This window comes from Anabas testudineus, chromosome 21, assembly GCF_900324465.2.
Source record: "Anabas testudineus chromosome 21, fAnaTes1.2, whole genome shotgun sequence".
NCBI lineage: Eukaryota > Metazoa > Chordata > Actinopteri > Anabantiformes > Anabantidae > Anabas > Anabas testudineus.
This window is the reverse complement of record NC_046629.1, coordinates 12,070,193-12,090,684: the sequence shown is the minus strand read 5'-3', so window position 1 is coordinate 12,090,684 and position 20,492 is coordinate 12,070,193. Positions and strand designations below refer to the sequence as shown.

The window sequence follows — 20,492 nt, the reverse complement described above, 5'->3', positions numbered from 1 at the left end:
TAGTCTGACAATGTTTTTCTAAAGAAGCTGAATTCATATTTGAGTTGTTCAATGACTACAGGTTTACTGGATGTGTTTACTGACACATGCTGTTTGGTCACACAGGCATTTGGAAGAAGGAAACCTTGAGATGGCGTCCTCAGAAAAGCAGCGAATAGAAGACATGCAGAGGACCAGGAGGAAGTGGAACGAGGAGAACAACATCAAACATGAGCCGCGTTTCTTCAAGTGAGCATAGAAGCCAGGGGCCAGATGCAGAAAACTGTGTAGTGTAGGATTATATGTGACATTGTGTGTATGCACAAAGACAAAAATCTGCTACATTTATGAAACCAAAGGAACTATGGGCATTTTGATTTAAACAGCCACTGATAGCTGTGTGCCTGTTCATTGAGCAGATTTTTAGTAAAAAATATAGAGCCAGTAGACTTTGACCCCCTGTGCTGTATCAGCGAGGTTGTCACAGCACAAGAGCAGCACCAGTGTGATCACTAATTCATCTAATGTATCTGTAAACTAACAACCAGCAGTGAGTAATAGGTAATAAATCATTTTTGTGCTCATATCGACTTTACAAAGTGCATCATTATAAGGAATCAAATAAAATATAACCAGGAAGATTACATGGTGTAAATAATGTATCTAAAAAAAATCATTGATAGGACTTGTAATGCAGTTTTTCTTGTTAGTTCACTTGTCGGTGGGTGGACTACAGAGATGTTATGATGTACAAAATCAGATACAACAGATACATTTCTCCCCTCACTGCTTTCAGATTTATCCACAAGTTTGGTTGCGTCTTTTCTTCCAGGAAAGTAGTCGATGCCAATCACAGAGAGAGGTGGGTCTCCAACAACACGTACTGGGATCTGCGCAAAAACCCCGGCTTCATCAACATGGAATCTACCGTGATGCTGTGGTAGCACATGGATCGCCATCATATCGTCATCACAGACAAGAAGGCTGGTACCTATGCACAATGAGGTGTTAAGAGAAACTTGTTAATGATAAAACATCCGGGTGCATGGAAGGGAGTGACTGCAGAGCTGAGGGGTGACCTGATGTCAAGACCCCGTGGAGATCATCCAGCCGTGGAAACATACTGTCAGATCATCCTCATTGTGCTTGTCAAAGCTGGGCTGTCAGGACAACAATCGCCCCACTCCTACGTAGATCTGTCCTCAGCTCCTTGACTTCTGAGTATGTCCTTGCCTTAAAAAGACAAGTCACACGATTTAGCACTTTTTAGTTGAAGCCGTTTGATTTCTGACAGCCGCCGGGGTTAGACTAGTCTATGAAGTAGACAGTTTGATTACATACAACACATGCATGTTTAGAGAGCAGCTTTCACTGGCATAAAGCCGTTATTTACTATATCATCAATTATTGTAGAAAAAAAATGAAGGTATTTTTATAAAATATCTTAGAGTCAGAATCTAGTCAGAGTACTATGTGAATTGGCAGGTTGTATTTATTTTTGCCTTTTCATACTGTTGAATATGCGTGATAGTAGTACAGACTCTCGGGAAAGAATGAATATCGACTGGAATTAGAGGACGTCCAGCGTCCATAAGTGGAACTTTTAATGATTCATTTTCAAAGAGTAGCTCTGATCCAAGCTGGTCGTGTGCTGGAAGGAGGAGGAGGTTTGAAATGTAAATCCTGTTCTGGTGATTTAGAGACCTGGTGTAAGAAGCACCGACGACCTACACATCCTTTCCTGATGCTTTTGAATTTTTAAGCTGTCAACATGGCTCCGTCATGGACTCTATCCAGTGGGATTCTGTGTAAATAGAGGGACAGACTGAACCCCATCGCCACCCTGCACGTCCCTGCCCCCCTGTCCAGTTTTAAATGTTACATGAAAGCAGGTCCTCTGAATCTCATGGTTACATAAATACACACAAAACACTTGTCGAATCACAGGGACAGGCCAAGTTTGTGCCATTGGCGTAACAATCGGCCGCAATCTAACAGCCCTAATGACCCGACAGTTAAACATGAGGAAAAATACAGTTATTTTCATTATGAGATGTAACTCAAATGCCCGTCACAATTTACCAAAGCGATTTTCAACAACAGACATTTATAATTATTCAAACCTAAGTATTTGTTCTTCCCATTCATTAAGCTTACAAACAGTAATGTTTATCATTTTTCTTGATATTATTATTACTTAAATGATTAATAAGCCATCAAAACTTGAATATATTTTCATCTGATTAAGGAATTATGTCAAGACTCATTTAGTCAGATATGAAACACTGGAGCCACCTACAGGTTGATTCATGAAAGTGCAGTTTCAGGACACTACTGTAGGTTAGTTAGACTTGTACAGTAACAGTTATACAAGACAAACATTAAAGCTTATAGTTAAAAGTGTACGACTCCCCAGGGACTATACTGCGATAATGGGGGCTTCTGCAAACCACTGGTGAGTTATTTTAATTTGTTTTTCTATTGCAAAGCAGATCAGCTTTAATGTTTTACCTAGTGTGCCCTCGTTTGTGTTACAGAGTTAAGAAATTATAACAAAAGGAAATCAACACAGATACATGTACTCATGCACGGTCCACGTGCATGGGAGCACATTTTAATAGATTGCCTTTGAGCAGGACTGCATGGAGAGGACACCGAAAGAGACGAAGAGTGAATATAAATATGTAGAATGAAAACTATGTGAAGCAAATCCATCCCATGTCCACTGTTCACATGGTACTGTAGATTACAAACCAAAAAGTAGTACTGCTTTGCATTCATAGACCCTTTTTTTCATTTTAAATGTACTTCTGTGGTTTTAAGATTATCTCCAATCACAAACTTAATGCTACAACTTGTTAGAGTCAGTTTCACTTGCTGTGCCTTAAAGCATTTCTTAATGCCTCACAAACACACCACTGATGAGAATTCCCCTGCCGAGAAGAAGGATATGCTATGAACAAGTCAAACTCTGCTCATCCTCCACCCGCCAACAGATAAAAAAAATAAATCATACAGATACACAGCGCTGAGGAATTGACTGTGTGGGTAAAATGTTTGTGAATGAGAAAAATGGTTTATGTGGCTGTAAGGAGTTCTGCACTGCTCTGCTACTCCAACGTAACCAATAGATATTTGGTGATCAATGTAAATACAGCACATTCAGAACATGGTTCTCTACTCCAAAAAACGATTCCCTTTTCCTCCAACGTTAATGATGTTTAAAAAATAAAAAATGACAGCAGTGTGTGCGGAGGTGGGCCAATGCTTTGTGTAATGTTTGGTGTCATAGAGTCAGACAGTAGTGGCAAAAAAAAAAAAATAATAATAATAATCATGAATCCTTCTCATGATTTCTTCATCCACTGTTCTACCTGCATGTCAAGACAAATTAGCCTGCCAATGAATGTTGCAGATGCCTTACAAAAAAAAGGGGTTTTGTTTTCTCAATTGGACTCTCATGTATTTTTTCCCCCCTTTTGAACCGACATGTATCACAATGCACTGCATCAGCTCAGTTTTCGTTCAGATCTATTTTCTAATGGGTACCTTCTAAAGTGCAATTTTAACAAAAGTACATATCCTTCCATGAACACTGTACACTGCTGCTACATAGTGCTTGTTCTAATAAAACTGTAAAAACCAGCGTGTGGTTTCTCTGCCAAAGACATGGTCATAAAAGAGATACAGTATTTCACTGTAAACAGAGCTGTGTCAGTTAATGGTTTAGCCCATAAAATGGCTGAAAATAGTGAAACATGTCCAGGAGACAATGACAAATGTCCTGTTTGTCTGACTAACAGTCCAAATATATTTAGGTTACAACAACATAAAGCAAAGAAACACTGCGAAGATTAATCACAGGAAATCTCACAGGATGTTTCTTTGTCACCCAGTCTTTCAGATGAGAGGTGAAGCATCTTTAAGACCTTTAAGCAAGTCTAGCACCTTTCCGAGGACCATGACATGGATCACTGAGAAGTTTTGGCAAATTTTTCACAAGCAGATACAGTGCCCTGTAAAAAGTCTTAAATTATTAGGTATTGTTGAAAACATAGATGTGATTGATTACAACGAGTTTTGAAATGAAATCAAAATAGTTTTGCCATTTTCTCCAGACTGTTCGGTCGAACTTCTGAGACTTCCTTCTACAAGCTATCCCAAATCAAAAAACTATTAGGCCAATAAAGTAAAACTGAAAATTAGATTTCGACTACATTCATACCATCCTTTTGTGCGATCAATGTGTGTGCATCTTAGATTATTATTAGTTAGCACCAATCAAGAGTGAGTGGACCACTGCACAGGCTCTGATGTAATTGCCTTTGCACAAATACAGTAGGATGGTCTGCCTCAGTAATTGACGGCTGTCAAGTGCTCAGCTTCCTGCAAGACGGTTCATTCGATAACACAGCAACAGCTCCAGAAGGGCACTACAGCAATCTGTTCTCTCAATAATGTCTACTGTATAACCATTAAGAGACACCAACAGCTGTTAACATCTAGTGTTTGTGGTTTATTTTCTAAATTCATACACGTTGCTGTTGGTATTCTACACCAGGGCTCTGTTTATGTAGCGGAGGACACCAGTCAGTAAATGTATTAAATCACAAACAACAAAAAAAAAAACATAATAGACCAGAAGAAAAGGCACATAAAGCAAAATGTTGGTGTAGGACCGCAGATAGCGTACAGGCAGATGGGAGAATAGGATAGAATAAAATTAAATTAAAGTTTGTTGCACACAAAGTTAAAATAATCTCTTCATTTCAGGACAGAAAGGGAAAAAGGAAAGTCTTAAGTTAATTACAGGTTTAAAGTCTTCTACCTGCTGTCAATTTACAACTCAGTAAACGCTTGTATAAAAAAATGTGGAATAAAAAAAATTATAAATTAGCTCAAACCAAAAAAAAAGAGGCAATGGATTTCCAAGTAAAAACATTACGTGGAGGTGCTTTGTAATCTTCTTAGCAGTGTTCCTACTTCACTCACACTTCAATTCAATTCAATTTATAAAACATGTCATCCTAACAATCTGACAACTTTGGATTAATATATCCTCACTTTTCTAAAGTGGCATGATTCAAGTTGCATGTGACATACAAAAATATACCTAGACTTCATATCGTCCATGAGCAGAAAGACTATGTGGGGAAAAACTATCTACAACCTCATAATAACTGGACGTCATTGAAAATGTGGCAATGCTGATGAAGCGACTGTTGACTGTGCTGATGTTTACTTGATAGAGGCCATGATCTTGATGTACTGGAGAGCGCTGTGCGCTGCATCGTTGTGCGCGTTGCTACAGGAAATGCCCGTGCCATGACACACAGTGACCGGGGAGGTGGACAGCTCCGCCAAGCACTGGTACTGGCCGTTCACCGTTAGCTCATCTGCAAAGTTCAGAAACAAGCTTCTCTAAGTAAGAACCAACCAGCCAAATATATCATTTAAAGTAGTGCTTTTGGTGCTTTATGGTGTCCTGCTGTGGGCAAAGTGAATATCTTATCATAGGTTTTGCTATTTATTTAATCACATTTCATGACCGCTTTATGCAGAAAACTAAAAATTTACTTTTGGTTGGATCTGTATTAGGATTGTATTTGTATTTTTTTAGACGTCTGTATAATCTGAAAGATTCTTTCCTCTTCGTTTCTTTTTCAAGTGAATTTGGGGTAAGTAACAAAAAATGTAAAATAATAATAATCAGACAATAATAATAACACATTACAGGATGATAAGATGCTGTTTATCACAAGTAATTGCAGTTTTCTGAAAATTACACTGAAAATAATTTCCAGGACTAAATTCTATCCTGATCCCATCTCTCTCTCTTTCTAGTGTCCATGTAGGAAGATGCTCAGGTAAGACACAAGTTAAGAAAGACTCTAATAACTAAATATAAAAGTAAAAATGTGAAACTGATTAACTGAATGTGTCTGACAGAGACAAATAGATGCACTTTCTTACCAATATCAAAATATGTGACTTCAAAGCCTTGCTCATTGGAAAGCTCCAACATCAACTGAATGTAATCAGTGTTGGGAATGCTCAGCGGGTTTCTTCTCAGTAAAGTTATCTTTTCTGCTAATGAGTTCCTTAAGTTCTCAAATCGGACACTTGGTTTAGGTGCCTGAAAATGAAGATCGAATTACAGCTCAGAAACATTTTAAATACTCTTAACTGCAAAAAACACAAAAAGAAACACTAGAAATATTTGACATACCCATGTGATTTCCGAACAGCCTGAAAGACTTTGAAGCTTTGCTACCATTTTCTCTGCAGCTGCCTTTTTTGCTGCCTTTTTAGAATTTCCTACAGCTGTGAAATCATAAGACAGAAATTGTGAACAGAATAAACTACATATAATGCAGCCGCTGAAAATGTTTTTACACAAATGTCTTGAAAACATCCATACCCTTCTCTGACAGGGACTCCAAACGACAAGTAACAGTGAATTCTCTCTTGTGTGGTGGACCAGCCTCCATTAAAACTGAGTATTCAGGAAGACGCCATCCTCTCTGTAATGCTAGTTCCTAAAATGGAAGATCGATGGCAGAAAAAAAATGAAGACACTGAAAACAAATATTTATGGTGCATTTTATACAGGACATATCCTGTACGGGGACAGGCCGAGTCACTGCAGGCATGTCCCAATAATAGCTTAGCAGGATGGACAATTACAATGCTGTATTACAAGATCAGATCACATTTCATTACAAATTAATGCAGAAAACCATGAAATTCCAAAAGGTTCCCATACTTTTTCTTGCCACTGTATATGCAAACAAAGGTACAGAAAAAAAACAAAAGAGCAATAATTTACACACCTGTAATATCCCCACTGAGTTGGGATTGTTGTTTGTTTCTGCTGCAACACCATTACTCTCTGACTTCACAGGGACATTCCTGTTGGGAGCCACATCAAAGACAGCTATAGCAGATCATTATTCATTACAGTGTTAAACTTTAAAATTAATATTGACATGAAAATATTCACATTTGGAAGCAGTGAACCTTAGTGATTTTTTTCAAATTTAAGCTCTACCCACACAGTTGCCGCATTTATTTGCAGAATACTAAGGGCTGCCTCTGCAGCCTGGTGTTTAGCAGCCTTTTTACTGGGACCTTGACCTGCAAAATAATCAGAAATGCCAAAGGTTATGTAACACGAATTAAAAAAAAAAAAAAGTACAACAACCTCAAGTTACTTAATGGCTAAAAATAAATCTAACTAACACAAAATTTCAACTCTAAATTCTGGTTTTAACCTCTTCAAGCCTACAGTGCATCAAAGTTACATCCCAGACAGTACAGATTAAACCTTAAGGCTACTGACAAAATTAAGAGGGAATTTTGGCTCAATTTGAAGTCTAGTGAAGACTTTTCTCATCACCTCAATACTAAGTGCTTTGTAAATGCTTTATGTTTTATGTCTGCAGTGGTCAAAAAAAAAAAAAAAGCATATAGATGGTATATTTAAGAGTATACTGCAGCAGCAGACACAATAACAATACAGCAGGAGTGTCAAATGATACATTAGAAGGTGGAGTGTGCTCTTTGGATTATGAGGGTATGATTTTCAACTCAATTGAATTATTTATTCAGTGACAGGTGGCTATCGTTCACGTACCTATGCAGTTCACGTCTCCAATTTTCACGCTGAAAATGAAACTGGGCTGGTGAGCCTCTCCTTCAGCTTTCTCCATCACGTACACAGGAAGGTTGCCGGTTTTGGTGCCGTATTCATGCAGGATTTGTATAGGTGTTTTTCCAGGATTGCTCTGCTGCATTTCATTTGTATTCAAGCTGTATCAAGGAAGCGCAAATACTTATTTTACACAGTAAAATAATACAAAAAACACAAATACTTGCTTTTAAAAAATACTAACATATAAAACTGCTTAATTATCTGTTGATTGAATGGATGAAGAACCAAACAGCTGCTTCAGCTCAGTGCAGCTTAGCTTAATCAATTCTGAGCCTAAACCACTTCCAACACTCCTTTTTCATTGATAACCCGTGGCATATAGACCTAATTAAACTGTCCTAGTAACAACAGAAGATAAGAAAAGTCTCCAAAACAACAAGCCCTGTACAAAGTTATAAAAAACAAGAACAACCAGCAGCATTAAGATAATCAGAACTGAGTTAATTCCTCTCTGAACGCATTTAACCATAGTTTAGTTTAATTAAACTGCATCTGGTATGTGATGCTCACAGCTCACTAACCACAAAAGACAAGAGGAGCAATATAGTGTAAACAGTTCAGTATAGTGATGAATGTTGAGAGCTCTACATCGGAAAAGTAGGATGAACAGGAGGTTGGTCCATGGGGGCAAGAAGCATTGGAAGAGTTGAGGTGAGAAGTGACACCAACCAGGAGGATAAAGTCCAGATCTCTTACCAACTTTCCTCAGGCTGAAGAAGCTGTGGATCAGTAGTGAAATGTTTCGACCTAACAAGACTGAAGTAAAGTTGCCACAACCAGGTAACTTCACCTGGATAAATGACAATCCTCACCAGTTCTGTCCAAGAGAAGTGTGAAGCGTGTTCACGTTCACACAGTAAATGATGCTGTGCAGTGAACAGTGGGTCCTAAACATTAGGTCTTCAGGAGGAGCGTTCACTGTCACACAGTTAACACACATAAACACTGAGGAGCCAACCATTAAAACCACAGTCCAACCTGTACCTGAGTGTCATCCTCCCAGTGCAGATCACTAAAAGTAGCTTAGTGCAAAATCTGTCAGTAGGTATGTATTTATTATATAAAATACACAAGTCTTTTATAGGCTTTTAAAGCATTAGAGCATGGCGCTTAAAAAAAAATCAGCTATTTTATGATATCGGAGTAAAATATCTGACTGTAACTTCTCTCTCAGCTAAACTGAAGCTAAACTGACAACTTTACATTAACGCTAAATGTACATTAGCTAGGTTAACTTACGTTAGCTAAAACCAGAGTACTTATCTGACATAATCTGCATAACGTTACTGTAGTGTATTAACGTTAGGTAGGTAATTATTCTCAGCTGTCAAGTCAATAAGTTGCTATTCTAACATTATAACTAAATTGTTTTGTTAACTAAATGTAGAGTTAAGTACTTGAACAGTTAGCTGCGTTAGCTAACTTCACTCAACTTAGCCCGTTCAGTTAAAAGTAGTCTGATGATATGACGCTGGTCTTTTGTAGGTTAACTTGAGATAAATATATTATCATATGCTGATAAATCGAAACAGTGTCATTTAGCTAAAACCAAGGGAGACAATCTTTACTGAGCCATTGGTGAATGAATCTGAAGTCCTGTCAAAATCTGTTAGCTTCTTGTTCAGCTGAACCATTAAGAAGCTAGCGTTCATTAACATTAGGAGGTTCCAGATCATGGCCAACTATTCGGTTAGTGGCCAAAAGCTGTCAAACACTATTATTGTGATTTTGTTAGAGTTCATTTAGTGATAAACCCACAAACTAACCTCGTTTCGACGCTCGTTTTCACTGCTGGTGACTGATATCCCTCCTGAGACATGTTTGTCTGCTGTTAGCGGGTTAAACTCTCTTGCTGGTAGATGTAATAGCTCACACAGTACTGTGGGATATAATCCTGGACATCTGGATGTGTTATCCTGAGGAGCACGAATTGGCCTGAAATGCTAAAAACAACTCGGAGCCATGTCTGTGAGTTAGCGGCTCCTCACTGAATGTGTCCGGGTCAGAACCAGCGAGTGGAGAGAAATGTTACCGCCCCCTGCTGGCGGGGAAGGAGGTGACAGTAGAGGTGGAATAACCTCAGCAGAGGTGTTCAGGTAGGTTTAAGGAGCAAAGTATAAGTATTTAAAGACAGATAGAGATTAAAGATTGATGTACGGAACTGGAAACATCTCACAAATTAATTTATAAATCAAATTAATTTAATTTATAAATTAATTTACAGCCAAAGAGTGAGTACAAGTCTAAAATCAAAGGCTATTTTGAGAATTATGACAAGAGGCAAGTTATTAAAGTGATAAGGCTGATGATATTCAAGGTAGACGATTAGGAAAGAAGAGGTGGTGGTCAGTGTTTGTTTTGTTTTGCTTTTTCTGCTCTATAGTGTTCATAGTAGTTGGGCAGGATGTGGTGCAGACGTCAGCCTATAAATACCGATGTGCTGACACAACTCTGCTACACTGCTACTGCACATATAATGATAGGGTTGCAAGTGAAACCTATTTTAGCATTTTTATATCAGCTAAACTGCCAGGTTCAATTGTGTTTTGGACTAGTTTTACACAGATTGGTTGCTCTTCTGCAAATTATCAGGAGAGAATGAAAAACAGAAATTATTACTGTAATATTTGGCCACAACTGTTCACTAAATCTGTTTTCAGTGTTTGTACAGTTTGTAGCATAATGATCTTCTCCCAGTCTTCAGTTAGAAGAGTTAGAAGTCATGAATGTAATAGAGGAAACACTGTAAATAGTTAAATCATTTTAATAAATCAAAATACAAAAACATTGAATAACTGTTCAAATAAAAAATAACAACTCATTTTATTGATGCAAAATTGTTGTTTAAACAGTTTCAAAGATTTAATGGATTTCTGCTGTTTGACAACTGTATGTAAACACGTTACATCACATTGGTACCAATACTACAACCAGAATATACCCACCACTATGGCTGTTGTAGCCCTGCTGGAAAACTTGGCCAGTAGTTTCCTATTTCCAATTCTTAAAGTGCATAAAAGTGAAATGGAAATATGAAAGGGAAAGATGTTGCATCAGCTTCTAGGTCAATGTGTGCTCATACAGCTTGTACACTTCATTGTAGCAAACTTTATAAATTATGTTCAAATGAATTATTTTGGTTTGCTGTACTGAATGAACTTGTGAGTACCCTGAGAGTATAGCACCAAGTATGTCAAGTAAACCTATATAATGTTGTCTCAGCCGAAGATCCACTTTATTGCTGTTGTTGTGATGCTCTTCTAAGGTGCAATAATAAAAACAGAAACAAGTTTGAATTAGGTTTTTTTCTATCCAGCAGAAAAAAGGAAATCTTAAGTGGATAAAAACACTTGTTTCTCAGGGATAATATAACATGTGAGGTGATTATGCAGGCGGCAGGCGGGGAGGAGAGGCTGTGGGGAGTGGAAAGACCACTTTCTTCCTGAGTGTGAAGGCTGGTTGAGGCATCTGCTTTTTGATACCAGCAGAATCTGTCTTCTTGCTCACGTCTGCATTCACTTTTGTCAGGATAGACACGAGATCACACCCCCTAGCAAACAACAGAAGGTACAGTGAAATGGTGGACTAAAACTTAAAATTAAATATGTAATTCACTGTTCTTTCATTTAAACTGGCAAATATAATCAAAGTAATCTAATAACAGATATATGAAACATTAGCATATTGTATTTATGTAAAAGAAATAATGCCACACAAAATAAAATAAAAAAATATGCCATTATGACTATATGTACCTCATATACTGTTGGATAGTTCAGTGCATAAGGCATCATGTTTGTACCGTAAATCTATAACATGTATGTTTTGTAAAATACTCATTTAAAAAGTAACAAATATAGAATAATCTAGATGAGTACAAATTACAAATTTTTACTGGAGTGGAAGTAGGAAGTACTAAAAATCAAGTAATTAAGCTTTTTATTTACCACCACAAAACAACTTATAATATATGATATAATGTTTAACTAACCTATCAACCATTTGGACAAGGTTTTGGCACAGTGACTGAATGAACCAGCTGCCATTCTTCGTATCTCTGTAGGAGACAAAAGAAGGAACCGTGGACATAGCAAACAGGAAATCTGCATCAGCTGGGATAGACTCTGTTAGTGCCACAGCATCACTACAAAGAGTGCCTGTGTGGTCGTCAGACTCGATGTAGACAGCCTGCTGCTCGCTGGTGCCCTGGCAGGCCTGGACGAAAAACAGCTTGGGTTTATCTGCCAATGAGGGACAGCTTAATCCATTCAAAGGTTTACAGAGCTCTGTGAAGGTAACAGGGAGATCGTCGGCACCATACACACATCCCTCCTTGCCGTGGCTCAGAATGCAGCATACCACACCGTCCATCTGACTGTGATCTCTTCTGCCGAGCTCTCGCAACAAGGACCGCATGTCCGTACTCGAACAGTCGTTGTGGATTTCTACCTTGAAGCCGAGCCACATAAACACATCACGCAGACTTTCTGAAAGACAAACAGGAAGACACAACATGTGCAGCAACAGTACAGACATATACAGCTAGAGCAGGGCCAGGATGCATTACATAGAACATGTACAAAATCAATCAAACATAAACTTACCTTTATCAAGGTTGGTCCCCTCACGTTTCTTGAGCTTTATAAATTCATAGTTGTTAATTATCACACAGACGCCTCTCTTGCGTGAAGTCATGCAATATGATTCCAAATCCTACAGAGATTAATCAGCAACCCGGGTCAAATAATTAAAGGCAAGATTTTTGTACCATTGTTCATGTTTTTGCAAAATGTCACATGTTAAACAACAGTTTTACCACATGGATAATAATAAAACACACACCTCACTGTTCGTGTTTGCAGATTCAACCATCTCTCTGCGAGTGATGTTCTCATTTTCTCCTTGAAGCTGTATTTCCAAAGCATCACTTCTGACTATTGGACAGATGACCACACAATAGAATAGTACAGATTTTATATGAAGATATAAATACAAGAATTAAAACATTTGTAATTTTGCATCATTTAGCCGTTAGTACACCAAATGTTTATAATTACCACTCAAGGAGGCACTGTTGCTTGTTTCAAGACCTAAAGCGCTCAGTTGTTGGGGCAGGGCCTCGCATTCATCTCCACCACACAACATATCCAGAAAGTGATTTAAGGGGGATTGAGAATAAATAAATCCACTGCACATGAAAAGGAGTTTCAGATGTAAAATAACAAACCCTAATAAAAGCTTACCCATAGAGGTGCATGAATAATGCCTGAAATTCTGAGTAAGGACAAAAGAAGAAGACGAAATTAGCACTAAAAACAAAAAAGATCACAATCTGTGTCATGTTCATGTAAGTGTGTAATAATAACTGAATTCTGACAGTTTCTTACCTTGGCCGATGGTTGCAATGCTTCAAATAAAGAGAGACGAAAAGATAGCTAGATTACAGTTCTCCAAGAAGAGGGCAGTGAGACATTTTAGTAATATTATTATTAATCATCAAATTGACACGCGGGTTTGTTTTTCACTATGATGCTTAACTTAAACTCACAGAATAAGTGCTGTCATAAAAGACACAGGACTCCTCCAAAATGCATACACAATATACAGTGTTACATTATATCTATCGTTTACCTGGCATGTGACCTGAGGCAGTGATCCCATGGTGTAAAAACTGATTTCCCTGTAAAAAAAAAGAAAACAGATATTATCGCAAATGGCAATTAATATCATAGTTTCAGGGCATCTGAAGGATTTTAAGCAGCAACAAGACTTTACCTCTGGTTGACCCGTCTCTTGAGCTATTATAAATTGACGTTCTGTAAAAGAAAATGACACAAGAAAACTGGCAATGAGATTTACATGAATCACAAATTAACACTGGATGAGAATATAATCTAAGAGCCAGAATGATTTACTTATAAAGTATCATCATCTTCACGAAGCATATCTTAAAGTGAATTTGTAATTTTTCTGTTTAAATAGGATCAGTGATTACAGCAAGCAAGAGTTACGGTGTCATGGTTCATATGGTCACATAAATATTGTCTTAACACACATGTTAAACGCTGTGAACCACATCCTTTACTCTTAGGTGTGTATAGCAATCAGCACGGAATTAATGTCAATGTTGTCTCCTCCTGCGACCTTCTGGAGGCCCTGCTGTTTCCTGTGACGCTGCCTTTATCTTATCATCCCCCTGTCTAAACACCGTCTCATTCCTGTTTCTTCCCTTCCTGCTCCAACCTGCTTTCCGGCCTCCCTGTTGAATTCTGAAAGAAACCATCTGAAAGTGCTTCTGAATCAGCGTTAATTTTTGGCCGCTCACCCTGCAGCGCTTTGAACTCGTTGATCTTTTCTTTCAGCATGGGACAGACTGACTGGATTATTGTCTCCAGTTTGTTTAGATTAGTGTCACTGAGCAGGTCCATGTGCTCCATCTCCACGAAGACATCGAGGGTGGTCTGAAAAAGAATGACATTTTTTTTTACAAATTTTACGATTATGAAGAACGAAACACACATGATGTTGTAACATTATGTATAAAATATCATTTTGCTGTTTGCTTGCACACCATCTGGACGGGTTTTAAATATTAACACTATGAAGAAGCACTCACAACATTTTCCTCCAGTTTTCGACGGGGGAGTGTTTTGTTCAACAAGAACTTAATTTGCTTCAAGTCATCGTCTGTAATCTCCTCTGACAGGTTGTAGAGCAGCTTTCTGAAATGACAACAAAATAATTAAAAGAAAGTCAAACTGATGTCAAGGCACAGTAGGCAAAGTGGCTTATTGGACATAGGTAGCTGATGTAGAAAGATATAATGGACAACAACATAATACCAAGTCTGAGTCTATGCATACTTCCATTTAACAGGCTCTGCACTGGGTCTGATACCGATCCTGTACAAAGTGTTGAACTAAATCCAGTCTGATGATTTACTTAAAAACAATAGGATGACGTGAGTCCACCTGAAAGGAGAGATGTTCCCGGTTGCAGACTGAGGGTCAGGGAGGTTCAAGTAACGGACCAGACGCGTGCGTTGTATGGTGACGAGAAGCTCAGTCAGCAGATGTGGTTGATCAGACGAGAGAAGGTCTTGATCTGCCAGACGAGAGAAGAGGTCACTGGCCGACTCCACCGACATTGGATTCCGGCCCAGAAGGTCAGCGCAAAGAAACGCCATAGCTTTGACTTCATCCTTAGAAAGGGAATTCCCTATGTCTAACAGGAGCCTCTGGAAATCCATTTCCTGTAACAACAACAAGAAATACGATTCAATTAGACGTCTGATTTCTCTGGTCAGAAACAGTTTGGCCTGATGATTAATAGCGTGTGGATGGCTACTTCATACCAGCAGCTCCATCCGTATTTTTAGTCAGGTTCACACGTAATGAATTAAAGAGATCTGACAAAACTGTGGCAATAACAAGGAATTTTGTTTTCGATTTTCACACATACATCTCCATTTTGGGTGGCTCATAAATATTGGAAAAAAATAACATAATTAAAACATGAACATTAGCTTCAATGCTTGGATGATATTGCTACCTGAAGTCTGAAGCTCATGGTCAGCCCCCAAAATCTGAGTTTCCTCCCACAACACGTTTTGCCTTTACTACAGCAGCCTCCAGCTTTGAGTTTCTAATTCATTGTTGTGGTGAACAGAGGACCAATTTCAAAAAGCTTATCTTTGTTCCATTACTGACGAAACTGACTATATTTACTATACAAACACAAACTGATGAAGTTAAATTAATCATTAATGAATAATGAATTGTAGGGTGTATGCAGATGGTGCGTATTTGGTTTGATAGAGAGATACTTCGACACATAGAGAAAGTATCAGTAAAATCACAGCAGCAGGAGTTTGTGAATTTTTCTAACATCCCATCACATCATCATTTTTACACAAACAGCCTCGAAGCCTCTTTTTTTTTCCGAGCTCAAAACGTTTTAGTATCTTGAGCGTGTTGCGCATTGTTTACCTGTTTGGAGACGAGTTTAGAGGGTAAAGGTTGTCCACTTCAACATACTCCAAATATAAATAATACTCCGAAACGTATTCTTTAAAATGGCAAACAGCAACTTTACAGAGAGAAAAAAAAGTTAGTTAGTCAGGTTCGGCGGCCATTCATGTCAAGACACAACACGATCCCAGAAGAGGAAGCGCACAAATCGAAAGTAACAGTGCGCATGTCACCGAGAGTCATTTAGTGAAACCTGCTGACAGTGTGTTCGTGTTGTCAAAGAACAAACAACTCACAGTCACCACAAAGACGCAAATTTATTCCCTTTAAAATAAACACACAAATAAATAAACTAATCTAAAACCTTGGAATTATTTAACTGATAAGTTAAATATAAAAACATGACTTCAGATATGGACATATCACAGGAATAATAAGACAATCAAAAGTTACACAGGGTTAAAAAGACATTTATCCAGGCATTTTATTATACTGTAGTATAACTGGAAGTCAACCAAACAATACTTAGCAATTAAATATTTCTGTGTGAAATTACACTTGAGGTCAGATTCTGGATTTGGACTATACACAGGTATTTACTGTGTGTTAGCTTTATGTTAAAACAGAAATGGCATTAATCATTGGTAGTAATGTGTGTTTGATTTAGGTTTTGTCTTCAGAGTCTTGATTTGTCCTCTGCGTCTCACTCGGACACTGAGCCATGCCCGGGAGTTGGATCCTGAACTGTTGATCCTGAAGGACTCTGAGGACGCACAAGAAGACAGAGCATGATATGACACTAATGGTAAAACTACATTCACTCACATCTAAAATGAATCTAAAAGCATCGACAGACACTTTTAGACACAGGCATCATGCAGTATATTCGTCAAAGAACTTTTAAATTGATGTACAGTAACTCTGCCAAAGCATGACCTCTGACCTCCATGTTAATAGGTGCATCTGCTGTGTGTGGTAGAATACATGAATCATAAAAGGCAGCATTTAAACACTATAAATGCACAATATGTTTGTACAAATGTAATTTAATTTAATTTAATTTAATTTAATTTAATTTAATTTAATTTAATTTAATTTAATTTAATTTAATTTAATTTAATTTAATTTAATTTTGATAGGATAGGCTCATAGTGAAGACTGTGAGGTATTCAAAGTGTAGTATAAATATTTCCAAGAGTAGTACTAAATGTACTTAAACACAATCTGTTTGACATTATAGTTGTAGTATCACGACCGAAGTAGTACTAATAAGAATAAAGATCCAGCTGTGGTGAGTGAGATGTGTGCGCACTTACTGTCGGTGATGAGAGAGTGCACCGCGGTGATGTGTCTCCGTCCCAGGCCGTGACTCCTGGACAGCACGCAGTCCACATAGATGTCCCAGAAGACCCGGGCCAGGTCCCAGTACAGCGCCGTGTGTTTGCTGTTGTCTGAAGACCTGAGGAACACCATCAGGTCCCAGAAGGCGGCCACCGTGTCAGCGATCCTCGGGGAGCGCATCTCCAGCAGCAGCTCCGAGGAGGAGTCCCAGCACTGCGGGTTGGCCCGGTGCGCGGTCAGGGGATCCACCTGACCCGGCTTCTGGCCCTGCAGCGGCACGGCACACATACTGCTCAGCACAAACACTGTGGCCAAAGATATGTTCAGGAGCACTGGGACCATCTGAGAGGACACAAAGCAGGTCAAAGCATTTCTAATCTGTAATAACACATTTCTTAGGATTAGATAAGACTGAAATTACACTTAAAAGTATCAACAACACACATGTTCTGGAAATGAGAATATGCAGATTAGGCCTGCAATTAGCCAGAAAACGCACTAATAATAACATAAAGGTAATCTAAACATAGACAGATTATTCAGATTATCACCAATGTAATTTACTTACCACTTAAGCCGGGCCGACTACTAAGACTATAGTGTTGATTGGAGTTTGGTAAATATCTGGCAGGTCTTAATTGACGTCAGTGCCTCCCTCCTTTGCGAGCAGAGTTATCCTGCTGCCTGTCACGTTTATTGATGGGTGTGTTTCTGATTCATACAGCTTTATGTGTAGCCTGAGGTTTAACATTAAGAATGTATCAATGTTATCTGATTATCTAGATCATTTCTAGGAAATTATGTACATTTCTATAATAGATTTAAACATTTTCAACATGATTTTTATTTTATTAATATTTTCTTTTCTGGCAGGCTTATACAAATAGATGTTGTAGTTAATTCATAATAATGTAAACCATCTTTCCATATTCTGAAAAAAGTGGAATCTACTAGAAACTAATGATTTATCTACTGAAAGTGTAAATATCATCAAGTAGCACCTGGAATCAAAACAATTTTAAAATTAATTTTCTGTGAACTTATCCATAAATAAATTAAGCATTCCCACTCTACATGCAATTGCTGTAATTATTCCTTTTGTCCAAACTGTCAGTGCAAACCTGTATCACATCCTCACTGAGATACTGTAGCGGACAACATCAACACAGTCTGTCTTTTGTGCAGAAACACTTCTCAAAGCTCCACTGAAGATAATATGAGATGTTCACATAGCCATGTAACTTTTGAGTCCTTGCATTATTTAAAACAATGTTTGTGGCTCAAATAAATGAAACATTTAAGGCACGTTGGATTTAACGTATACTGAAGACACAAGAATTCAGTTCCAGCAGCAAACATATGCGATGTGACCTCAGAAACTCTGGTGTTTCTCCTTTCTGCAAAAACAAGCTCACGGATGAGTTGTGTACCAGAAAACGGTGCACGAGCTACATTTCTATGCTTTTACTGAAATGTCACATGCATACCTGATCTCAAATGTAATTATTTTCACAGTGAGAGGCCAACACTAAATGTAACGGCTGGGTTTTTACTCACTCATTCATCTTTCTAATGATGCAGAGAAGCAGACTTTACAACACTTTCCGATGCAAGGCCTAAATTATAACTTTGAAATGATTACCGTTTTCATAGGAAAATATAAAATGTAGTGGTAGGATGGGACACAGACAGGAAGAAAGGCAGGGTAAGGTACAAAGAAAAAAATGTTATTGTTTAGTGAAGAAGAAAAATAAATGTCTACGACAGGTCCTCTGGTATTTTTTATACAATTCCATATGATTTCAGTTCAGAGCAGCCACTAACTATATTCCCTCTGATCATGATTGTTGGTTGAGGACCACTGGAAGCTACGCATATTTCTCCATGACAAAGACATCAACTTTCTGACATGATATTATGAAAAGAAGATAAGTACTTAATAGGTATCTACTATCTAATCATTTCCATTAACATTAAATGATAAAGAAGCTCGAGATGTTTTTGATGATGAGATAAAAATCAGTTGACCACATGACCACAAACCTCCCGCTTTTCATTGGAAATATGAATTCAGTTGTTTGTCCATTGGTTGTTTCAGTACGTCGAAGCAAGATGAAACAAGATGTGGGAGTAGCCAGATGCAAAAGATTAGCTGGTTAGCAGAGGACACAGAAGTCAAGCTCCTGTCGACAGAGCTCAGGACGTTTTTGCACCACACTCCAGAACAGACCTCGGAGCAGAATGGCTGCAGTTGCAGAGCTCTTTCTTCTGCTGTTTCCTTTCATCCGCTGCATTTCTACCCAGGAGCCTCTCACCATCCTGGAGGAAAAAGGCTCCTACACCTTCAACCTCCCAGAAGAGGGCAACTTCTGCAGTATTTCCAGATTTGTTGGTGAGCAGAAGCTTGTTTTGTGGAACACCTCTGAACACTGTCCCAATGATAGGAAAGTACCTGAAGACATGAAAGAACACTGTTTGCTTTTTGACAGGGCAAATATTTCTTCTCATATGATCCACAACTTGAGTCATTCGAACTCTGGCTTGTACCAGGTGGAGTGTTGGACTGAGGAAAATATAAGGCAAGAGGAAAACATCAGTATTGTTGTGTGCAGCAGGACACATAAGATGAGAAGTGTCCAGGGGAGTTTTGAGAGTACAGTGGTTCTGAAGTGTGAGGGAGCAGCTGACAATCGGACAGTTAAATGGCTCCGAGGTGGACACAGAAATGAACAAGGGGAGAAGTGGACAAGCATTTCCCTGACCAGCGATGAGGAAGACAGACTGCAAGTGAAGAAAAAAACATCTGAACTTAGCGTGTCCAATTTCAATCTGGATGTTTTCGGACCTTACACATGCCTGGTGATGGACAAACAGCAGTGTATCAGTAGCCACCCTGTGGCTGTAATCATTCAGACAGAGGTAGTTTATCGCTCAGTGGGAGAGAGGGCTGTGCTGCACTGCATTGGCAGCAGCTTTAGTAATGACCCTCCCGTATCATGGAACAGTCCCACAAAAATACAACCAGTCAAGTCATCGCAAAACTCCTCTGACAATTTGACCAACTTCACTGAACAACAGCAGAACGTCTCCTCAAAAAATCCAGAGCTAAACCAAAACTTCTCGTTGGTTTTCTCCTCGCTGACACTTAATAACACAGGTGCGTACATTTGCATGAGGTCTCGCAGCTGGAACAGTTATTTCCTGGTCGTGTGCCCCAAATCCGGGCCTCCGGCTGTGGAGTACTTCTCAGAGGGAGATGAGGTCACCCTCAGATGTAATCACAGTTTGGGTGAAGATGTGCAGCCCATTTGGTTTATGAAAAGAGACCACGTGGAGGACACAATCGTCAAAGTCAGCCAGTTTTATAAAGAAAAATCATCCATCAACAGGAATGTAAGAAACAAAATTAACATGTCTTCCTCTTATGACAACATGGTCCTGTCAAACGTCTCAGTGGAAGAAAGAGGGGAGTACTGGTGTGCAGTGGT

At 38.6% G+C, this 20,492-nt stretch overlaps 4 protein-coding genes across 8 annotated transcripts in view; 1 reads left to right on the top strand and 3 right to left on the bottom strand.

Moving 5' to 3' along the window:
* Positions 1–4,593, top strand: part of osbpl6 (oxysterol binding protein-like 6) — a 28,253-nt gene extending 23,660 nt beyond the window's left edge. For both annotated transcript variants that reach the window (XM_026376022.1, XM_026376024.1), the window contains 2 exons: positions 106–228; positions 812–4,593. In XM_026376022.1, coding sequence (XP_026231807.1) covers positions 106–228; positions 812–923 — 235 coding nt within the window. In that variant the 3' untranslated portion in view covers positions 924–4,593. The remainder of the gene's footprint in view (positions 1–105; positions 229–811) is intronic.
* On the bottom strand, positions 4,475–9,677 carry prkra (protein kinase, interferon-inducible double stranded RNA dependent activator). The gene is made up of 8 exons (XM_026376025.1): positions 9,460–9,677; positions 7,616–7,791; positions 7,035–7,116; positions 6,813–6,891; positions 6,401–6,518; positions 6,209–6,303; positions 5,953–6,115; positions 4,475–5,375 (listed from the first exon to the last, which is right to left on the bottom strand). Exons 1-8 carry the CDS (start codon positions 9,510–9,512, stop codon positions 5,218–5,220), a joined length of 924 nt encoding a protein of 307 aa, XP_026231810.1. The 5' UTR covers positions 9,513–9,677; the 3' UTR covers positions 4,475–5,217.
* Positions 9,678–10,439: 762 nt separating this feature from the next.
* Positions 10,440–15,859, bottom strand: casp10 (caspase 10, apoptosis-related cysteine peptidase). Of its 4 annotated transcripts, none has more exons than XM_026377262.1 (13): positions 15,682–15,859; positions 14,665–14,945; positions 14,310–14,415; positions 14,019–14,154; positions 13,469–13,509; positions 13,325–13,373; positions 13,081–13,100; positions 12,937–12,967; positions 12,751–12,822; positions 12,536–12,642; positions 12,298–12,406; positions 11,685–12,180; positions 10,440–11,243 (listed from the first exon to the last, which is right to left on the bottom strand). In XM_026377262.1, exons 2-13 carry the CDS (start codon positions 14,940–14,942, stop codon positions 11,078–11,080), a joined length of 1,611 nt encoding a protein of 536 aa, XP_026233047.1. In that variant the 5' UTR covers positions 14,943–14,945; positions 15,682–15,859; the 3' UTR covers positions 10,440–11,077. The 4 variants fall into 4 exon arrangements, with proteins under 4 accessions (XP_026233047.1, XP_026233048.1, XP_026233045.1 ...); XM_026377263.1 differs by having other exon boundaries at positions 12,536–12,627; XM_026377260.1 differs by having other exon boundaries at positions 12,751–12,967.
* Positions 15,860–16,301: 442 nt separating this feature from the next.
* On the bottom strand, positions 16,302–17,346 carry LOC113172817 (protein FAM237A). The gene is made up of 2 exons (XM_026375844.1): positions 16,980–17,346; positions 16,302–16,426 (listed from the first exon to the last, which is right to left on the bottom strand). The coding sequence occupies exons 1-2, from the start codon at positions 17,344–17,346 to the stop codon at positions 16,302–16,304; spliced, it is 492 nt and encodes a 163-aa protein (XP_026231629.1).
* Between the last annotated feature and the right edge of the window lie 3,146 nt (positions 17,347–20,492).

Excerpts from the sequence above, each read along its gene's own strand:
- casp10 (XM_026377260.1), bottom strand. The coding sequence starts at position 14,942 with ATGGATTTCCAGAGGCTCCTGTTAGACATAGGGAATTCCCTTTCTAAG. Across the intron at positions 12,407-12,535 it reads CTGCAAACACGAACAGTGAG|GATTTGGAATCATATTGCAT; the intron begins GTGTGTGTTTTA and ends TAATCTCTGTAG. Across the intron at positions 12,181-12,297 it reads GGGGACCAACCTTGATAAAG|AAAGTCTGCGTGATGTGTTT; the intron begins GTAAGTTTATGT and ends TTTGTCTTTCAG.
- LOC113172817 (XM_026375844.1), bottom strand. The coding sequence starts at position 17,346 with ATGGTCCCAGTGCTCCTGAACATATCTTTGGCCACAGTGTTTGTGCTG. Across the intron at positions 16,427-16,979 it reads GCACTCTCTCATCACCGACA|AGTCCTTCAGGATCAACAGT; the intron begins GTAAGTGCGCAC and ends GTGCGTCCTCAG.
- prkra (XM_026376025.1), bottom strand. The coding sequence starts at position 9,512 with ATGTCTCAGGAGGGATATCAGTCACCAGCAGTGAAAACGAGCGTCGAA. Across the intron at positions 6,304-6,400 it reads GGAGTCCCTGTCAGAGAAGG|CTGTAGGAAATTCTAAAAAG; the intron begins GTATGGATGTTT and ends ATGATTTCACAG. Across the intron at positions 5,376-5,952 it reads AGTCACATATTTTGATATTG|ATGAGCTAACGGTGAACGGC; the intron begins GTAAGAAAGTGC and ends TGAACTTTGCAG.